We start from the raw sequence: 20,093 nt of genomic DNA, 5'->3' as shown, positions 1-20,093 counted from the left end.
CAGTGAAAGTGACAGCGACATGTGTTTTCTTACCTTGGCCAGACCGGGGAATCGGAGAAAAGCTGCAAACAGTGCGCTAACGTTCATGCTGGCAGATTTTTCAAACGCCTCTTTCGGCAGTGTGACAGATCTTGAAAATGAAGACAGACTATCTCTGCTTTCTATAATCTGCAGGGAAGAGTTGCCAGTTATAAAAATAGTGAATAATACCAGCCTCGTCCTTCAAGTTCGGTAAATGTAATGAGTTAAACAGGCGAGTTTATCACTCTCCAGTTAGCGTCTGAGCTAATAATCTCATCTGAAAACATGCTGTTTTTCTGTGATTTAGGGTCAAAGAAAAGTGAAGCACCCACATTTATGTTGTCGTTTGGAGACACATAAGCAAAGGACACTTCTTTAACGTCTGCAGGCTCCGTTTCTTTCACTAAGATACCCGTTATTCCTTCTCCCACCGTCAGTGCAGCTGAAGACATGTTGATGGAGGCGGCGAGGTTGGACATTTTGTTCATGACTTCACTGTTGACGGATGAAAGGATGTTTAAGCCTTGTGGTTGAGGTATCAAGTATTCAACTGTTTCACATACATTTGTAAGATGAAAACACTGACATTGTTAAAAGTTTTAAAACTCTGTGTGTTAAATATGGAGCTGGAGCTTGGAGGGGATTAGCTTAGCTTAGCTTAGCTCAAATACTAGAAGTAGGGGAAAATTGCTTGCCTGGCTCGGTCCAAAGGTAAAAAAAACTGTTTCTTCATTTGTTTGTGTGAGGATCAACCAAACAAGATACACCCCACACACACACACACACACACACACACACACACACACACACACACACACACACACAGTTTCACTTTTCTTTGAATAAAGTCATGGAGCACGTCTTACACGGCTTGGTCAGCGTGGATTTCCTCTCCTTTTTCAAAGCTCCCATTGAAATAAGAAACACCAAGTTCCCCCTCAGGCTTTTTCACTGGATTGTCACAGTTAAAACAGCCTTTCTTTGTTGCTGTTATGTTGATGATGTACTTGCTCATGACCAGTGGAGCTGCAAGGAAGGGACATCTAGTTTTATCTCGAGCTAGCATTTCTTACATCTTGAAGAAATTTCACTCCTGATTCATTATCTCATCTCAAAACCAGCATCCATAGCATGATTAGCATGATGTGCAATATATTACGCATTCATTGCTCTTAGCAAGACAAAACAAACAAGCAAAAGAAAAGATGAGAGAAGTTTGGAAAGCTGTTACTTATCTGAAGAGGACTCACCCATTCGGTCGCAGTAGTTTTCATCATAAGTGGATTCTCTACATATTGTTTTTGTATGCAAGCATGCAATCTGGCAAGATCCGTTTTCTTGAAATCCTGTCAGAATTTAACACCCATCCACAGTAAAGAAGAAACATAAGACAACTGGGTCCAAGCTATATAGGCATGCTTCACAGCAGCTAACCCTACTACACTAAGGAAAGTGTGATTACATTTGATTATCTCTGTTTTCATCATTTAATTCTGACAGACTGAACTGTAAAAGAAACGTGCTCACCTGTGTTAAGATCACTGACACTCGCCGAATCTGGACGAACAATAACAAATCGTCAGTTGTATGTTTGGATCTTTGAAGAACTGCTGTTTTACATTTCTCTAAACCTAAACTTACTCCAACCTTAACCCCAGTCTTCACCTGGTGCATTTCATCTGGTGCAATTTCAAAGTTGCATATTTCTCTCAACTGTGCAATAACAGTATTTATTATCTATATTGGCAACAGTACTTTTATAAACTGTATGTATTGTGCATAAACATAGTACTAGTATTTCTCAAGTGCAATACAACACTACATTAGTAGTTTTCGCATAAGAATATTCGCAATAGTACTTTTTTTTCTGACATTTAGTATTTTTTGTAATCTGTACAAATGTACATATACAGTTGTTTTTCTGTTCTGTACGCTTTTTTATTTTGACCCCTTTATGCCACTGAGCTTGCTCTTTGTGATATTTGCTAGCTGTAATGACTGAATTTTCCTGGTTTGGGATCAATAAAGTCTTATCTTATCTTAAGGGGACTTGCATTTTGTCCCCACAAGTATGGCGATTCCCCACAATGCGAACAGATTTATGTCCCCACTACATGAGTAAAACATGGGCATACATTACACATAGACTTACATTCATGTCTTGGAAAATTACCTTAACTTTAACCATAACCACTGCTTCCCTAACCCTAATGTTAAGATAACCCTTACCTTAATCAAACTCTTCACCCTGACATTCAATGATTTATTCATTGTATGTCCCCACAACATCAGTAATACAGCAAACATATTCTCCAAGTTTCCTCTCATCCGCTCTGCTACGCTGGATAAGAAATACAGTGACGATGAATTCTGTGGTGCTCAAACACTGAAAAATGACATTAGTCATGTCATATCACCTGTGAGGCTGGACACTGTGGTGTTGCACTGCTTCCCCTGCAGAACGCACAGATGCACGCTCCTTTCTATATGCCATTTGGAAATGAACAGCAGAAAAGCTCCATCCTTTGTCTCCACTTGTGGCCACTGCTTCTCCAACTTCTCTGTTTATTGAAACCAGAAATCCATTTTTAAATCTGTTTTTATTTTGTTGAAATGTTGACGTGTAGGACATGTTTTTTAAAAAATGGGGTATTTTGTGAGAATAAAAAGGAGATTGTACTCACGTTGTCCTATTGTACCATTCTGCAGAAACACTATGCAACCTTTTACTGGTGAGAGGAAAAAAAATGCACTTTTTATGCCAAGTAGTAATTTCAAAATACTTTTATATCTCTCGCATGCTTTTACACTGCATTTTACAGCAGCTACTCCTCTTGGTTTCATAGAGTTGGTGATCAAATCAAATCAATTCTGTACTTGAAATGTCTATCATAGCTTTGACTCACCCCCAGCCCACTGGTTTTGTGTGTTGATGACGCCATTGAACTTATCAGGAACAACAAACGCTGTGTTTTTACTGGTCAAGCAGCATCTGAGTTTCGCACGAGTTTTATCTCGGCTGCAGCAAAGGCTCTTTCCTGGAGCTAAAACAGCAGAATCCAATCAGATAACAAGTTAAACCAAAATGCCACATTTTTAAGACAATCTATTAACCATAGTTGATCTTAAGACTGTTCCAGTGTGCTATGTTCATGATAAAAAAATGCAATTCCTTACGTGAACAGTACAATGTGTTACACAAGCCTGAAGTTCAACAGAGTGCTTGGAGATCGTGTCTACTTACAAATCCACAGAAGGGCCACAAACAAAACCCATGTCATCCGGTTCATGTTCTGTTCTGATGACCTTAAGTCTGCCACAGGATGTGTGGTCCAGTCACCGCTACGTAGATCAATAACAAGTATTGCTCCCAAGTACTTCTTCTGTCAGAGATTCTCAGTCAGAAATGATTATTTTAATTCTTACCCTTCTCAGGCTGAAGTGACACCGAAGTGCTGAGCAGCAGCAGTGAAGCAGAGTGAAGCTGCTGGGAGATGTACATGTCGTCAGTCAGACTGAGTTTGCATAGCTGGCCGCTGCGTGAATTTTGTTTTGCAAATTCACAGTTCCTGAAAATGTCACAACAAATGTATTCTTGTGCCACTCTCCTATGCGCAAAATGACTCAAATACCGTTACGTCAGGGTGAATATCCAGCGATGATGCAGTGGAATGAATGGTTTTCATAATGTACACTAGCTTGTGAAAATAACGCTATAGTCTGATGTTTAAGACAAGGATCAGTCTCCTGACTACTAATATTTTTTAATGTGAAATAAATGGCAAATATTCAGGGGCAAAGTCTAATCAATGATGACTATTTTCAATCTAAATTTGACCTTTATTTACACAGTTACTTGCCTGTATTTGGGAATAAAATTCTGTTTGTTCTTATTACACCTAACTAAACTGAGCTACACTCATTTTATACACGCTTTTCTTCAGCAGACTGCTCATTTTACAGCATAATTGGCCGGCATATGATTATTTCAATTCTCACTTTCATAAATTAGCTATGAAAAACAAAACAAAAAGTATTACTTTGTAACTGATTACAAAAAGTAATATGAAACCATCTTGCTCTCAAGTTGTAGTAATCTCGAGTAGCTTCATATTTAAAGGAAAAGTTTGACTTTTTGGGAAATGCGCTCATTCACAGTCTTACCGAGGAGTTGGGGGAGATTGATACCACTCTCTCAAATGTGTGTTGATTCAGGAGGTGAAATGCTAATGTCCCCTTTCATGTTGACAAGCCTGCACACAGTGGACCACCACGAGACAACCACTAGGATTTTGATTGCTGTGACGATTAATTAAGCCATTAATTAAATTCCTCTCAGCTCCATTGCATTAAGATGGAGACAGAAATCTGAAAGACGTTTCAAATCCTGGCCAAGTAAAACTATCAGGATGGGGAGATTATGAGACGCAAGTGAGTACATTCGGTGATTTGGGTGATTGGGTACCGACGTTTCCTCCTTTGTCCTGAAGAGGGCAGCATCTCGGTATTTTGCATCTCTTGTGACCTAAATCAAAAGAAGAAGAATAAGGAGGAAGAAGACGCTTCAGTCACCCTGCAACAGAGAGCATGACCAGAAGACATTGATCCACAGTGAGTAAACAGCACAGCAACATAAGACACGTTTGGGGGATTTACTTACTGGCGAGATGATCGTTTATTCGTTCTTGATAATTTTTGCTTGCGTTCATGTTTTTAACACAGGGGCTCGGTTTGTGTGTAATGTTAGCTGGAGATGGCTAACTTGAAACGTGTAGGACAACTTGTGCTAAGTGCCAATGACACCGAGGCTTTAATAATTCAAATGACATTATTTCTATAACGTTGGACCAAGCTCAGCCAGGATGACTGTAAACAGCTCTCTCGGACAAGTCCAGACTCCCTTCAAAAACCTTTCAGTTCAGTGTTGACACGTTAATTCCACACCCACTGCAACACGATGCATCTTCTGCAATGCTTTTTAAGACTTATTATGGTATGCTGCTAAGTTCGGCTGTCTGCTTGCATTGATCACGACCACACTGTTTTAACACTGCAGACGCTTATCAGAAAGACGTGAAACAAGTTAATGGAAATTCAAGTAAGTGTAAAACTTAGTTAGTCATGAAGTAAGTGTGTTGTATGCCGAATACCACAGTGGACCCTGGCGGTTTGGAAATTGTGTCATTTGTGATGTTTGGGTTGTGTGCAGTGGCAGAGAAATGTGGCAAACTTAAATTGGACGATATTTCAATGGAGGCTGGTTTGGCGTGTTTCAGCCGCGATGCTACAGCTGACGATGCAGAGATGAAACAGAATGAATGAAATGAATATTTTTTGTGATACGAGGTCTGCCTAACCTGTCAGACAGGAAATAAATGACCAAATTAATATGTTTTTATTCAAGTGTGACACACCCAAAGGTGTACAGCTCACACTGGCTCACTAAATAGTGAGCAACAGAAGCAAGAGAAAGCATGGGTGAAGGCAATGCATGGTTCAGATTATATGTGTCAACACATTTTATCAGATGTACTAAATTAAAAACACAACACTTGCATGCATTGACTGTAAGCATTTCGCTGAAACAGAGCTAGGTGAAACGCCTCGGATGTAAATGCAATATGTTCTGTAACTACATCCATCTGCCACCTTCAGCAGACATTTTTAGGAAAAGCTCCTGGATCTGAAGTCTGCTGTTTCACAGTATCGCACCTGGCAGCTCAGTTGTCCCCTCTGTCCTTATCTAGGACATGTCCGCAGGTTGTGTGAGGTGGATGCTGAGCCGTACAGTGAGAGCTGTGTGTGGCGGCGGCCCTGCCTGCTGGACGCCAGCATCGAGATTTACCATATGCAGTGAAAGATCGAACATCATTGCTTCCTCCTGGAGGTGGTCTCCATTCTGCACCGCCGCTGACAGCGCAGAAGAGACTCCTGCATCAAAGAAAAAAAAAAAGCAGGATCCCCAAGATAATGCCAAAATTGGCTCCATTGGCCGTAGGATCCCGCAGCGTCAGATACACGTGATAAGTGACACGGGCGAGAACCTTGGCACCATGCACCGTGCAGATGTGATCAGAGTCATGGATGAGAAAGGATTCAAACTGGTGCTGCTCGATGCGCACAAAGATCCTCCCGTCTACCAGCTGATGACCGGCAAACAAATCCACGAAAAGCAGATGGAACTGTGGGAGAAGCAAAAAGCAAAAGCAGGTGTGTGTTAACCTGGCAGAGACCTCCTTCAGACCTCAGTTTAATGCAGTGGAAAGAACATGTTGTGCTACATTAAACCATGAAAGTTTCAACTTTTGCGTGCAGTGAAAAGCTGCAGATGCTTTTGAATTTGGTGCAACATGACTGGAGAATACAGAGAAACTGTTACTCTGTGAAGTAGTTCATTTCCTTGAAACCAGTTCCATCTCTTCCAGTGAAAACCCACAGCGTGTGCGGCACATCCGATCAGTGGGACTGACTTTATTCTCTCCACAGCCCCTGTGCAGGTGAAAGAGCTCACCTTTTCAACCGGCATCTCAGCTCACGACCTCAGCACCAAGCTGAAACAGGTGGAGAGCTGGCTGGAGAAGAAGCACCATGTCAGAGTCACTTTACGGTCAGGACGCGGGGCGCCGCCGGTCAACCTGGTGAGGAAGAACACTCGCAGTTTTTCGCCTTTGTTAGACGGGGACAGCAGGGGGATGACGGGAAACGAGGGGCTCACAGGCCGCACCTGAAGTCCTCGGCCACCGGTGTACTGAACACTGACAAATTTAAGTCGTACACCCGGCAAATAATGTCATTCATTTTTTATTGCGTCTGTTACTAGAGTTATTTTCATGACGCCATGCTGTCCGTCATACTGTCTGTTCCAGGCTTTCTGGCCTCCCGCTGCACCTAAAACTGATTCAAAACAGTGTACCTGTGTGCATTAGAGCTGTGCACTCCCACAGGAAACATTTGCATGGCTGGTATGTCACAGCTCAAGGCTGCAGAGGATACACAAGAGCAGGAACTATAAATACGTTTCTTTCCATAACTGAAAGGAAATTGAGATAAAGACAAATAAAACACAACAAAACCAGACCAGCTGGAAGCCAGAGGAGTGAGCGGCTGGCTGGCTGCCACCAGGTGAGATGCCTCTCGACTCCGCCCACCGGGCTCCTGGAGGGAGAGGGTCGTCACAAATGTCAGATTTAAATCTGTCTGCGTAACAACTCAAGAGGCCAAATGTGAGAGATCCTCATCAAAAATACTTTAGCTGTCAGCCTCTATCTGATTATTTTCTAATACTCTCAGCAGTACTGGCCTCCAGTTAATCACAGGCTCGACTGTGGACTGATCCAGCATTTAGATAGCTGTATTATTATTCATGCTGCGGAACATGTTAAGTTACGTTCAGAGGCTGAAATTTGTGCCTACATGCCTGCGAGTTCAAATTCTCGACTCTTTCTGTGTTCTCACCTTCTCTTGATGCCATTTTCCTAAATTGCCTTTTACCATCCTCACATCGAACCTAAACTTTTTTTCTTTTACTTTCCACAGGAAGCTCTGGAGCAGGTGGTGCAACAAATGCACGTGACGGTGGGATTCGTCTCCAAGCCAAAGGTCACACGCGAAGGTCAAACAGCCATGTGCATCCTCCGCCAGCCTTCAGCCAAAGAGCTGAAAGACAGGAAAGAGGCCGCAGATTCGCCGGCTGCCGACTCCACGTCAAGAGCGGCTCAGGACAAAAGTGCTGGCGACGCGGACGCAACAGAAGGGTCCGTACAGCAGTGAGCTGAAGGAAATAAAACACTTTCACGACAAAAGTCTGTGCGTGAATGTCACAGCTTGGTGTGAATTCCTTCATCAGCTCTGCAGGCTCTCAGTGTGTAAGAATGAGGCATCCTGCAAAAAGTCCTCCGAACTTCAACTGTGTTCAGGTCTGATATGTCTGTACTGGAAAACATCACAGCCAATCATCAGCTAATACCTGGCCAGCCAGGTGTCTTAACCCTTAAGCTATAGGGCAGGTCCCAGGTGTGTTTTTAACAGTGTAACTTTACAAAATAGGCTCGTATCACAGATCTGTACAGCACAGTGCAGTCCCTCTGTCCTTAGACCTTTAACGGGAAATAAATGGAAGAAACCTCAGGAGGAGCCACAGAGGAGGAGGGGTCCCTCTGCCAGGACGGAAAGACGTGCAATAGATGTGAACTTTGATGTGCAGCTATGAATAAAATTCAGATTTAAGGGAACTGTAACCTGCTCAAGCGACCGGGAGCCTCACTGTTCCCGGTTTGTTGCATCTCTCTCTGTCGTTTCCTGACGTCTCTTAACTGCGTGTAACTGACCTTAAAATACAGATTGGTGCTAAATTAAAAGTAAAAACCAGCAGAGTTTGTTAATGAGGTGAAGAAGATGTCTGAGAACACGAGCCACATGTTCTATCGGGGTCTTAAAAGGACTTAACAAGCTCGACGACCTTCATGCAAACCGCTCAGTGGTCCCCTGTGGAGGAGACCGCTCCCATCAACACAGACACGTTTCATCACGCGGAATAAAGTCGCTCAGATCTTTTCCTCCTGCCATCTTGATCCAAGAGCGAGGTCATTTAGCCCTTATCAGGATTTGACATGTCGCGCAGCAGGCGAGGAAAAGAGCTGCTTCGTTACATCATGCAGTGCACATTTGTTATGTTTCTCTAATCGTTTATTCGGCGTTTCCCTGTAATGTGTCCCGTCTGTGCACACATATATAACATCTGCGTGCTTAGATGCACTTGAGCCCGATGATGACTTTCACTTCATGTGAAAATGGCGGGCAGGAGCTGCTCACTTGTCAACAGATATCAAACTGACACCAGCGCGTATCTTTCTCTGCTTTATTCGAGATTCATCTTTATGTTTTTGGTAAAAAATAAAAGCAAATTTGGCGTACGGATACATTCACTTGTCACAGATAAATGTGTCTGTTTGACCAGAGTGTCACTTCCACACTTTGGTCACACCTTTTTCTAAACAGCAGAGATACTGTGGTTTTTTGTTTTTTTTTTTCTTTAAACTAGAGTCATCCTTTTCCTATTCATAAAAAAGAAATCAAAAGAGAGAGAACTTAAAAACATAAAACCACTTTAAGGCCAAAATAAAAGAGAAACAAACGCAGCTTAACTAGCATGCACGAGGAGCTTTTGTCAATAAGCTTCGAGTACTTTGTAGGAGGAGAAGGGTTTAACGAAGTGATAGTCCAGGTTGCCGCAGTGAGGGCACTGCTGGACGTTGCTGTACTCGGAGAAATACTGCATCCCGACTCGAACGTCCACCACCGGCTTCCCGCAGTGTTTACAGTTGAGACGAGCCTGAGGACACACAGGGGACGCAGGTTAAAGGTCAGAGGGCGTCAACTCAGCTGCAGCAAATATTCAAAACTTGCTGACGTGGCGCTCAAATACTGCACTTAAATACAGCTTTGAGTGTATTTTCATGCTACTTTATACTTCTACTCTGCTACATCTCTGTTGTACAATTCTTCATACCCTTCCTGTCCAGTGAAAACCACGCATCTCCAAATCTGGTGATTTCCAGTTTGTGATAAACTGACGGATGAAGTGAAAACTTCAAAAATCACATAGAAAGGACAGAAAAAAATGAATGTGAAATAAAATGGAGAATAAAACCCACTTGGTAGGGACAGCAAAAGTAAGAATGTAAAATAATAAATGAAGACAATGCATAAAAACACAGAATAAAATATAGGTAGAACTAGATTACACAGAATCTTAAACTATTTAAAAACCCCTCTTGGATTATCTGGAATGTGCATCGTAACAAAGGCTTTTTTCCTCATGAAAGGTTTTTGGAGATGCGTGGTTCTCACAGGACAGCAGCGCTACAAACATGACGATTTCGTAGAATATGACGCGTTGCTGTAGATTAAACCACCCGACTGCATATTAAATAGGTCAAATGAAACATATAAACACATAAACATCTCCATGAATGCAACAGTAATATTAATACAAAAACATATTTGAGTGAGGTTTTGAATGCAGGACTTTTACTTGTCATGGAGTATTTTTACCGCTATGCTCACCAGCTCGTCCCTCTCTGCGTCTGCCTGCTGTCCTGAGCTGGACAGGCGGCGTACAGCAGGTATATGAAAGCATTTTTGCTAAAATAGTCATGGGCTGGAAAACAACGAGAGACACCGAGCTGCTGTGCAGAGCTGAGGCTGCTGCAGAGGTGGCTGATAACTCCCTCACACACATCTCTCTGTCCCACTGTTCGTGAGGGTTTCTACCTGGCAGCAGGGCGAAGCAGCCAGTATGTCGTAGGTGTACATGGTGCCCAGCTGGTGCCAGCTCCCGTCCCAGCGTGACTTGCACTTGATGCAGACGATCTTGTGGACGCCTTCTAAGCAGTCCACGCAGATGGCGTAGAGGTGCATTAACCTGCCTGTTGGAAATAAAGAAACACCTTGAGGCATTAAATTCACTAAATTCACCAATGGGTGGCACGGTGGAACACTGTCGCCTCACAGCCAGAAGGTCCCGGTTCGAATCCCGCTGTGGCCGCTGGTGGCGTGTGCTCCACCGTGCCTTCAGTGCCTGCTGCTCAAGGAAAAAAGGGGCCTTTCTGTGTGGAGTTTGCATGTTCTCCCCGTGCTCACCTGGGGTATCCTCCATAAAATACCCCCACTAAAAACATGCAAGAAGATCACCACCTGACCAATGGTGACAAAGAGAGTTGGGTCCCCGGGCGCCGCTGTCGGCTGGCAGCCCACCGCTCCTGGTCCGCATGGAGGAAGGACGGACGATGGATGGGTCAAATGCGGAGAAATAATAATTTCACAAAGCATGACGTGTGCGTTTGCATGTTGTTGTGTGTGTGATAAAAATAAAGTATGTTTCTTCTTCTTCTTCTTCTAAATAACAAGCTTGTCTTCATGTCAGAATGGTTTGTTAATCAGGCAGGAAAATCAATAAAGCAGCAAACATCCTGATTACTTCCTTTGCTCGTCACCACTGACCGAGCTGCTGGACAGTCAGCATCAAATACAGGCCCGACGCTGTGAGGGCTTCATTTCCTAGAAGAGCAGCCTGGCAGCCACCACACAGAAACTTCCTCAGCTCTGTGCAAATTAGTCCACAAAAGCGATGCCTGGAAAATGGTTGTCGTTTTATTTAGTGTGTTTTTTTTTCCCTGTGCTTGCCCAGCAGAGCTTTAAACCTCATCAAACTGAAGCTGTGGAGGGAATACAATGCAGCTTATCATCCAAATCACTGCAAACATGAATGCATTCAGAGGCACTCGAAGGGTCCAAGACTGGTCTCAAGAGCGTCGTGATTATGGTGTTCTGGTGTCTTTTCAGTGAACTCGTATTGTAAAATCAGTCCCTGTAAACTTGCTCTCTAAAAGGAAAAATTTCCATTTTGTCAAGACAAACAAACACAGCAAAATCACACTGACAAAACCCCTTTTGAACTGTACAGCACGATTCAGCCGTCTGTCTCGCACCAACATTTGTATTCTGCCGGACACAGAAGCGTGGAAAATGTAATCAATAATCCTTTCATGCTGATGCATATCAAGGGCCGTACGTACCAAAGCTCGTTGGCAGGACATCAGAGGAGCTTCTCGCAGCCGCCGTGCTAATTCACATTCATGCTGGACTGTGCAGAAGCCAGCGGAAAACTTTAAATGTCTATATACACAGTATGGGCTTACTGACGGATTAACCCGTCGTAAAATGTCTACACAGAAAGGAAAGCTGACGCGGACAAACATTTTAGATAGAAAGTGAAAATATAATTCAGCAAAATCATGTTAAATATGTAGGGTTTTTCCTGATTGGAAGAAACTGTGGCAGCAGATGTTCTGGAGATCCAGGGGGTCCATGTGGGGACGGTGGTGCTTCAGGCTAAATGCTAACGACGGGCTAACACGCTAACAGCGACAGTGCTAACATGCTGATGTTTATCAGGTATAATCAATGACTGTATATAAAGATGGACGACACGGCAGCACCTCAAAAGTGAAGCCAAAACATCGCGATTGCCCCCTGGTGGCTGGCTGCGGTATAGGTCGTAAACCCCGCCCCTTTCATGTTAGCCAAAGTGGCGTGAGTCAAACAAAAAAAATGTAAGTGCGTGTCAAATTAATTTTTTCCTAAAGATGGCTTCTGTCATTTTTAGTTTTTATGACGCTGATTTATATTCAGTGGTCAGTTAGTTTGGTTTTAATTCCTTGTTTGATGCTATAAAAAGGTGCTGTGACATCATGATTGACAGCTGAGCCCTCCTCATGATAGGCAGGACCTCGATAAGGCGGCAGCGTAAAATGGCAACACCTGTATCTGGGACTTTTTGTGCATTTGGAGGATGTGAAGGCGCACCGTTCATCGTTGCTTATGGTCATGCTGTGCACCATTTTTGTTGCCGTAGTTTAGCATGTTAGCATCATAGCAATCGCTGATTAGCACAAAACACAGCTGTTCTGCAGATATTTGATCACAACCCAAAGTGTTGCACAAACTTAAATTTTGACCAGATAAGGGCGCCACATGAAAAAATAAGGTATCATTGAAGTTATTAGATTTCATCACCAGGGAAACAAAGTTTATCTCAAGCTATTTCCCATATTTGACGGGTTTGAGCTTGATTTTTTTTCCCCTTTCTTCACTGCATTACAGCGGGACAAATGAAACCTGCTGTCAACACTTCCTCAAATATTTGTCATGTGTGTGAACCAAATGTACAAAATACATGCCTTATCTTGAGCTATGTGAACTCCACACACGTGTTTGTGTAAAATACTCTCAGGTCCTGAAACCAGGTCTGACCTTGAAGGTGGCAGGGGACGTCGTACTCGATCTCGTCGTGGCGTGAAGGGCTGAGGAACAGAGTGCCGTCCACCAAAGGAAACTGTTCAAACACCGGCAGCGCTCGGTGGCACAGCGCACAGTTCACCACGTTCCTCTGGCTCGCGCTGAGGGCCGACAGGATAAACCTGCGGGGCAACATGGACAGACTCAGCGTGGACGAGACATGTGAGACGCCATCGTTAAGTCCCCCACACTTTCGTGTTGCCGCATCAAATTCAGAATAAGCAGATATTGACAAAAATCAGTGAAGCTGATGAGGCAGTGGCAGATTTAATGTACTATATTTTGCCAAAGTATGATGGCTCCTGTGCTAAAAGGCTCTCACCATAAGGTTCTTCAGTAGCTGTTCTGGAGCTTTCAGTCATTTCACACAGTCTTCATCAGCAGGACGGAATTTTTATTTTTTTCTTAAGGGCTTAAAATCTTCAAAGATGAGACTGAAATGTCACTTTTAACCTTTGAAAAGAGCCGCTGACAAAACAATCTCTAACAGGCACTCAGGTGCTGCGATGTGCTCATTTGGTCTTATTTTATGTTTTGTCTTCATGTTTTCATGTTGATTTTTAAACTCTGTCAGCGATGCTATGTGGAATGGAGTGAATCTGCTTTGTGAGGCTGCCGGTACATCATTACGAGCGTTGGTTCATGATATTCATAATATCAGTATTGCTGCCTCTACTTGTCAAATTAAGAAAAAAGGCCCGGCGCCGCGGTCAACTGTCTGGGGATGAATGCAGGCGTATGTGGCTCGTTGGTCTAGGGGTATGATTCTCGCTTAGGGTGCGAGAGGTCCCGGGTTCAAATCCCGGATGAGCCCACACATATGTGTATATCATGCATTATCAAAAGTACAGCAGTCACAGCTGTGCCCCTATGATGTTAGCATTGTTCTCCATTTCCCTGTTTAAGTTCAATGAGACATAAAAGGCCTATGATGTTACTATAGGGCAGTGTTTTTTAATCCTGGTCCTTGGGCCCACTGCCCTGCTTTAGATCAGGCGTCTAAAACTCATTCCACAAAGGGCCGTGTCCTCCAACCAATCAAGAGCATGCAGCTCTGACCAATCAGCTGTCTGAAGACTGAGATCAGCTAATGAAATGAGTCAAGTCTGGTGTGCTGCTGCTTGGTTGGAAGGAAAACCTTCAGCCACTCGGCCCTTTGTGGAATGAGTTTGAGACCTGTGATCAGGTGTGTTGGAGCAGGAAACATCTAAAGTTTAGATGTTTCCTGATTCAAATGAGCGGCTCGTTATCAGGCCACTGCAGAGCATGATGACAAGCTGATCATTTGAATCAGGTGTGGTGGAGGAGGGAAACATCTAAAACATGCAGGGCAGGGGGGCCCGAGGACCGGGATTGAGAAACACTGCTATAGGGTCCATGTCTGAACAGATCAGTAACACAGGTGAGCTGCGTTCATCATCGTTGATGCGTGGCTTTCAGCACTGCAGCACCCCTCGCCGGTGGTGCCGTGAAACACGCAGAAGCGTTCATAAAGTGAACTTTAACAGAAGAGGCAGCTGCAGAGCGATGAACCTCGTAAACGATGAGTTTACAGGCTTGGTTTGGTGCTGAAAAGCAGCAACAGACTGAACTTTGTGCCGAATGAACAGAAGTTAAGGTCACGAGTGGCGATCGCTTGCTGCTTGAATGAGTCAGAGGCTGCGAAAACCTGAATGAATGAATGAACGCAGGGACTGTAAGCTCCACCTCCACACGAGACACTTTGAACAGACATTCACTGTAGACCGCGGTGAGCAGTCATTACCCACTTTTGATTACAGCCCCTTTATATATTATTCATCACTGAGTATTCAGGTTTATTCCTTTAACTATTGATTTGATAAACCAAAATGAAGTATTTATGTTTTTTGTATGTTTTACATTGTTTAGAATATAAACACAAAAGAACGTCGCTGTCATCAAAGCCACAATAAACTTTATATTATGTCACATAAATAGAAAGGATGGTCCAAATACAATCCTGCAACGCACGAAGGAGGAGTCGTCTCTTAAATCCTGTAAGTTTTCATTGTGAGCTGCTACGGAGGAGAAATAAAGCTCAGTTAAAGACACAGAGCTGTGCTTTACGGTGATGTTAGAGCTGTTCAGAGGTGCTGCAACTCCCAAGCAGGCAGCAGAACACAAGAAAGTTATTCTTTCATAAATCTTTAGGTCTCGATCAATAATAAGTACAGAAGCTTCTGATGGTGTCTTTACGGGCGTCTCAGTGCAGCTCTCAGGTCTTTGCACTGGCAAATAAATCATTTTAGAATACTACTGTGGGATTCGAAAGCGCTGGAGAGTTTAATTTTTTGACCAAACATTTTCAAAAATGACCTTGAGCTCATTACTCAACTTAAGGCAAAAGAGAGACTTTAAATTTTTGGGTTGAAGCAGCTAAAGGTGTTTCTCGGTGTACCTGCGCAGCTCCTCTCCCTGGCCTGCCTGGGCGTCGTCCTCCATGCGGACGTGGTAGGTGTTGAGTTTATGTCGGGGGACGTGGGTGAGGAGCTCCGAGAGGTCCAGCCTCCTCAGGAACTGCACTGGGTGAGAGTGGGTGCCGTCGCCCACGCTGCCGGAGGTGAGCCGGTGGTGGAGCGGGAGGGCGAAGGACAGCGGCAGGGGGAGAACAGACCCAGGGTCCAGGTGAGCCCCTCCACCGGAGCCTCCCACTGAGCAGCCGCCCCGGCCGACCCCTCCCCCGAGCAGGAGGTGCTTCCTCTGCGGGTCCATGTGGACGGCTGATTTGAGGAACTCCCCCAGCGGACGGGAACCTCGTAATCCCGCTCCTACGCCCCCTGACCCATGGGCAGCAGTGGGGGAGAACGGGAAACCAGTAGGAGGAGACTGTCCTGGAGAGTCACCTGGAGACTTCTGAGGAGGCCCCAGACAAAAGGGTCCTCCTGCAGCATGTCCTCCCCCTGCTGCTGCTGCTCCTCTCTCTGAAGAGTTCTGACGGTCCATCGATTGTCTCCGAGGTAACTCCTGACTGGAGGCTCTGAGGGCAAGTTTACCTCCTCCCACTGCTCCTCCTGGTAGCTTGCTTTTCTTGGGCTCCTCAAAAAACCCGTCCCCGGGCCCCACGGCCCCTCCGCTGGGCCCGTTCCTGCCCGTGCTCCTCTCAGACGGCTTCTTCTTGCGCTCGTCCTGCATGCGCTTCACCTGGTACCAGTCGGTGTCTTTCTTTAGGTGGCCCTGGCCGCAGCGGCAGGAGCAGAACCTGAAGGCCAGGTCGTAGCCCTTCTTGGTCCACATGTTCTGCCGGCACTGCTTCTCGTTCCAGGACCGCGCCCGGCCGATGCAGTTGAACTGGACCAGGATGGAGCTCTCCCACTCGTAGAAACACTGCAGGTGCATCCAGTTGCCGTACGGGCAGAGCTCGTTGTTGCAGAGCACCCGCTGGTAGTCGTCCTTCTCCAGGTCGATGGGGCGGCCCAAGCTGCAGCCGAGGGGGGTCGCACACTGGCCCTCTGGAGGAGCAGAGACAGGAGGGGGAGGAGGAGATGATGACACCACAATTTCCCACAAACTTTTCCCACATAAGCCTCTGGGCTCAAGATTAAGCTTGACTTATTTACTGATTGAGCATCTTAGCTGACAGTCAGAATAGACATTAGAACCGGGCCTGAAATGATCAGAACTGAAACAATCAGTCGATTAAACGTTCGGTTCGTTGAGTGACCAGAAATTAATTAGCGACCATTTCGATTACTTTTCAGGCAAAAATGACCCAAAATTTGCTGATTCCAGCTTCTCAAATGCGAAGATTTGCACATTTCTTTGTCTAACAGGAGTATCTTTGGATTTTATACTGTTGCTTGAACACTTGAAGACTTCACCTTTGGGAAAACTGTGATGGAGATTTTCCACAATGAATCAATTATTGCTGCAGCTCTGTTCATTTTCTGTTGATGGACTCATTAAATAATCTTCAGCGCTAACAGATTCACAAACACTCTGGGCGACATTTGATCTCTAAACTGCGCTGACTGAACAGCTGAAGCAGTCTGCGCCATAAGAAAGATCACGGTCAATGCACATCAGCAACACAAGGTGAAAATGTTAAATGAGGGACTTCAGTGTCCTTGTTGCCTCCTCGCCATCAATTTATGAATTTCAACTAGGCCATCCAAGCCCGTGAGCAGCTCTATTCAAGCCCTGCCAATTGTCAAGTCTGGATGTGAATCAAGCAAATGTGGGCACACAGTCTCTACAAGAAGCAGCTCATGATAATACACTGTGGGTGTGTGTAGGGGGATAGTTTCCTCCTTCCTTTTCCGGTACGCTGTCAGTGCTTTTCTCTCTAAAGTCACCACACAGAGGAGAAAAATACACTTTCCCGTGCATTTTTAGCCCTGTGCATCATTTTAGTGGGTAAGTGCTGCACAGAGTTCTGGAAACCCACGAGTAAACAACGGCTCCATAAAGCTGAATTCACAATACAATCTACTGATTTTACCGTTCTGAAACGGAAACATACATTAATATCATGTAATGGCACGTTTATCTGGTGATTATTTTATTGATTACTTGATTGATTTGTGCTCAGCATAGTGCCGTGTCATATTCAAATTGCTTGTTTTGTCCAAAAGACGGTCAAAAGCTCAAGAATAATTCAGTTTACGGTAATTTAAGATTTAAAAAAAACAGCAAATATACATATACGAGGAGCTGGAAACCTTTTAATGTTTGGCATTTCTGCTTGCAAAACGACTTAAATGATGCATACTCAAAACAGGTGCTGATCAGTTTTCTGTTAACTTGATGATGATTATATTATAAACATTAGTTGTTTTGGAAAATGCAACTGTGCATCTCTACCTTTCTGAAGCAATGCAGGTATGACAGGTCTACCTTACAAATATTACAACAATGTAATAAAATGACTATATTTCTATCTGATATCCACTTATATCTTGACTGCAATAACGTCGCTATAAATGCACTTCTGCTTTAAACCTCACTTGCACCATATTTAAAAGTAGAAGAAGTCATGCACTTTTTTCTAGCTGCTGTGTGGGATGAACTTGGACTTGAGTGCGCAGACAAGCGGTGAGGTGTCAGTATTACCCTTGAGGAAGGCCACAACCAGAAACTATATGTGGACAAGGTGCGCGTCAGGAAAAGACATCTGAGGCCTGCACAGCACATGCAACAGCCATCGATCAGTGAGGTGGATGCAGCAACATGTAAGGAAGTGTTGCATTGTGTCTTCTGGACTCCCCGAGGCTACATTTGACCACGAGGAATATTATTTTCATAGGTGATCATCCTCTTTTCCAAGAGCAGCTCGAGGCTCCAGCTTCCGTTCAGAAATCGGACAATTTAAACATTTCCTGCGTATCAGGCACAACTCAAAGGTGTTCAAACAATGCTAAAGCCTGTTTACCAAAACTCAACAACCGCTCTCCGATTCAGCTGACATCCGACACACCGTGGGACACCTGCTCCAAAAATATTTCAACTTTTTTGCATGCTGCTCCCACTGTCCTCTTGTACCAAAACAAACCACAGTCGCCTCTTCAAATCCACGTAAAGCAATTACACAAGCCGAGATTTCAGTGCAGTTGAGTACTAGCTTCATGCTTGTTAACATACAAAGCCGACCAAATAAAAGAAAACACACTCTGCTCATACAAGGCCTCAAGTCGTGATCGACCATTATAGCAGATGATCAAGGAAGCGCTAATTTCATCCATTTTTAAATAGAAGTTTGGTACAGCGCGCTCTACAGCGTGGGGACAATTGGACAGGGGGGAACTGTGCCATTTGCAACGTAACAGTGCAGGTATGTCACAGTGGCACAGACAAGACGACGCTTCCCCGGGCAGGAAGGCAGCATCACTAAACTTCTACATCTGCGTCCGTTTCCTCTCTCTTACCACTTGAGCGCTCGTTTCTGGGCGCAGCAGCCGCGGCCGCGCCTCCTGTTGCGGCCGCACAGGCTCCATTTTCCTGCTCATCTCCGCTACTGTTGGCGCGTTTGCTTTTCTTTCCCTTGTTGTTCTTCTGGTTGGGCATTTTACAGGATTCGGATGTCAGTGTTATTTTCGACCTCTATCAGCGGCTGCTGTCAACGCTGTCTGACATTTCTGTGGACTCCATTTCTGCAGTGTTTTGCAGTGTTTTCGCGCTGTGTTGCTGCTTTTTGGCGTCCTCGTGGACGGCAGGCGGGGTTTTGTGCAGCTCTGACAGCAGCAGCTAGAAGGAATAAGCTGCTATAACCTTAAAGAACGAAGGCGTGTCCGTCTCTTGTTTTGATTCCTGCTCCGCTGTTTTCTTCCACCCCCTGACGTCACAGGACCCCGCCCCCCGCTTTAGCTGTCAGCAACTTATGCGGCGTTCAGGTTCTGTGGGAAAGCTCGGATTTTACTGTGTCAAATGTTTGTGTTATTTGTGTTAATTAACACCAGCACTTGGTCATTTATATGTTTATATATCACAAAGCAATGGTAGAAGGAAGGAACAGTCCAATCTGAAGTAAATTTACACAAATATTACAGAAGTATTGTCAACAAAACCAGCATTTTACTTGAATAGATAATTAAAAAGTAACCTATTCAAAATTTAAATAAAAAGCATTAGCAATAAAATATATTTGGTGTGGATTAGAATTAATGATGCATTCATGTATATGCATAATTTTTATGTTGCAACTGGTAAATGATAATTTATTTGTTTATTATATTTTGTGTGTTAAAATCTTAATCTGCAAAGTAACTTGTAATTAAATTAAAATAAATGTAGTGGACTAAAAAGTACAAAATAATCTGCTGAAATACAGTGGAATAGAAGTGTAAAGTAGTAGAAAATGGACTCACTCAAGTAAAGCACAATGAGTAAATGTACTAATTTTTTAACAATGAATCATATTTTATAAAGTCTTCATATGTATTGTATATAAAAGTAAGGTAACTAGCAACTCCAGCTATCAGATGCATGCATTGGAGTAAAAAATACAGTATGTCTACTATGTAGAGGACTAAATGTGTAAGGTCGTATGAAATGGAAATATTCAAGTTAAGTCATACATCTCAAAAATGTATTAAAGTACAGTATTTTTAATTACTGTTATAATATTAATCAATTACTGCCGCAGCAAATGAAAGTAAATGGTCTCAGATTGATCCACCTGAAATCATCAGAGATCCAAGAGATGCAAAGACTGATTTTTCTACTCAGATTCATATTTATAATAGATAATTACATTATTA

At 43.9% G+C, this 20,093-nt stretch overlaps 2 protein-coding genes and 1 non-coding gene across 3 annotated transcripts; 2 read left to right on the top strand and 1 right to left on the bottom strand.

The window, feature by feature from the left end:
• Window positions 1-4,553: 4,553 nt before the first annotated feature.
• mtif3 (mitochondrial translational initiation factor 3) lies at window positions 4,554-8,927 on the top strand. The gene is made up of 4 exons (XM_070987880.1): window positions 4,554-4,632; window positions 5,769-6,231; window positions 6,508-6,659; window positions 7,558-8,927. Exons 2-4 carry the CDS (start codon window positions 5,772-5,774, stop codon window positions 7,789-7,791), a joined length of 846 nt encoding a protein of 281 aa, XP_070843981.1. The 5' UTR covers window positions 4,554-4,632; window positions 5,769-5,771; the 3' UTR covers window positions 7,792-8,927.
• Window positions 8,872-19,158, bottom strand: heca (hdc homolog, cell cycle regulator). The gene is made up of 5 exons (XM_070987879.1): window positions 18,762-19,158; window positions 15,299-16,349; window positions 12,835-13,001; window positions 10,294-10,448; window positions 8,872-9,352 (listed from the first exon to the last, which is right to left on the bottom strand). Exons 1-5 carry the CDS (start codon window positions 18,898-18,900, stop codon window positions 9,188-9,190), a joined length of 1,677 nt encoding a protein of 558 aa, XP_070843980.1. The 5' UTR covers window positions 18,901-19,158; the 3' UTR covers window positions 8,872-9,187.
• trnap-agg (transfer RNA proline (anticodon AGG)) lies at window positions 13,622-13,693 on the top strand. Its single transcript has one exon. It is a non-coding gene; the product is annotated as a tRNA-Pro (tRNA).
• Window positions 19,159-20,093: the final 935 nt, after the last annotated feature.

Source organism: Chaetodon trifascialis, chromosome 19 (assembly GCF_039877785.1).
Source record: "Chaetodon trifascialis isolate fChaTrf1 chromosome 19, fChaTrf1.hap1, whole genome shotgun sequence".
Classification (NCBI taxonomy): Eukaryota; Metazoa; Chordata; class Actinopteri; order Chaetodontiformes; family Chaetodontidae; genus Chaetodon; species Chaetodon trifascialis.
This window is presented reverse-complemented; position numbering and strand designations above follow the sequence as displayed.

Bases quoted from the DNA above. Each gene is read 5' to 3' on its own strand.
- mtif3 (XM_070987880.1), top strand. From the start codon at position 5,772: ATGTCCGCAGGTTGTGTGAGGTGGATGCTGAGCCGTACAGTGAGAGCT. The intron at 6,232-6,507 runs GTGTGTGTTAAC...TTCTCTCCACAG, and splicing joins GAAGCAAAAAGCAAAAGCAG to CCCCTGTGCAGGTGAAAGAG. The intron at 6,660-7,557 runs GTGAGGAAGAAC...TACTTTCCACAG, and splicing joins GGGCGCCGCCGGTCAACCTG to GAAGCTCTGGAGCAGGTGGT.
- heca (XM_070987879.1), bottom strand. From the start codon at position 18,900: ATGCCCAACCAGAAGAACAACAAGGGAAAGAAAAGCAAACGCGCCAAC. The intron at 16,350-18,761 runs GTAAGAGAGAGG...CTGCTCCTCCAG, and splicing joins CAGAAACGAGCGCTCAAGTG to AGGGCCAGTGTGCGACCCCC. The intron at 10,449-12,834 runs GTCAGACCTGGT...TATTTCCAACAG, and splicing joins CGTCCCCTGCCACCTTCAAG to GCAGGTTAATGCACCTCTAC.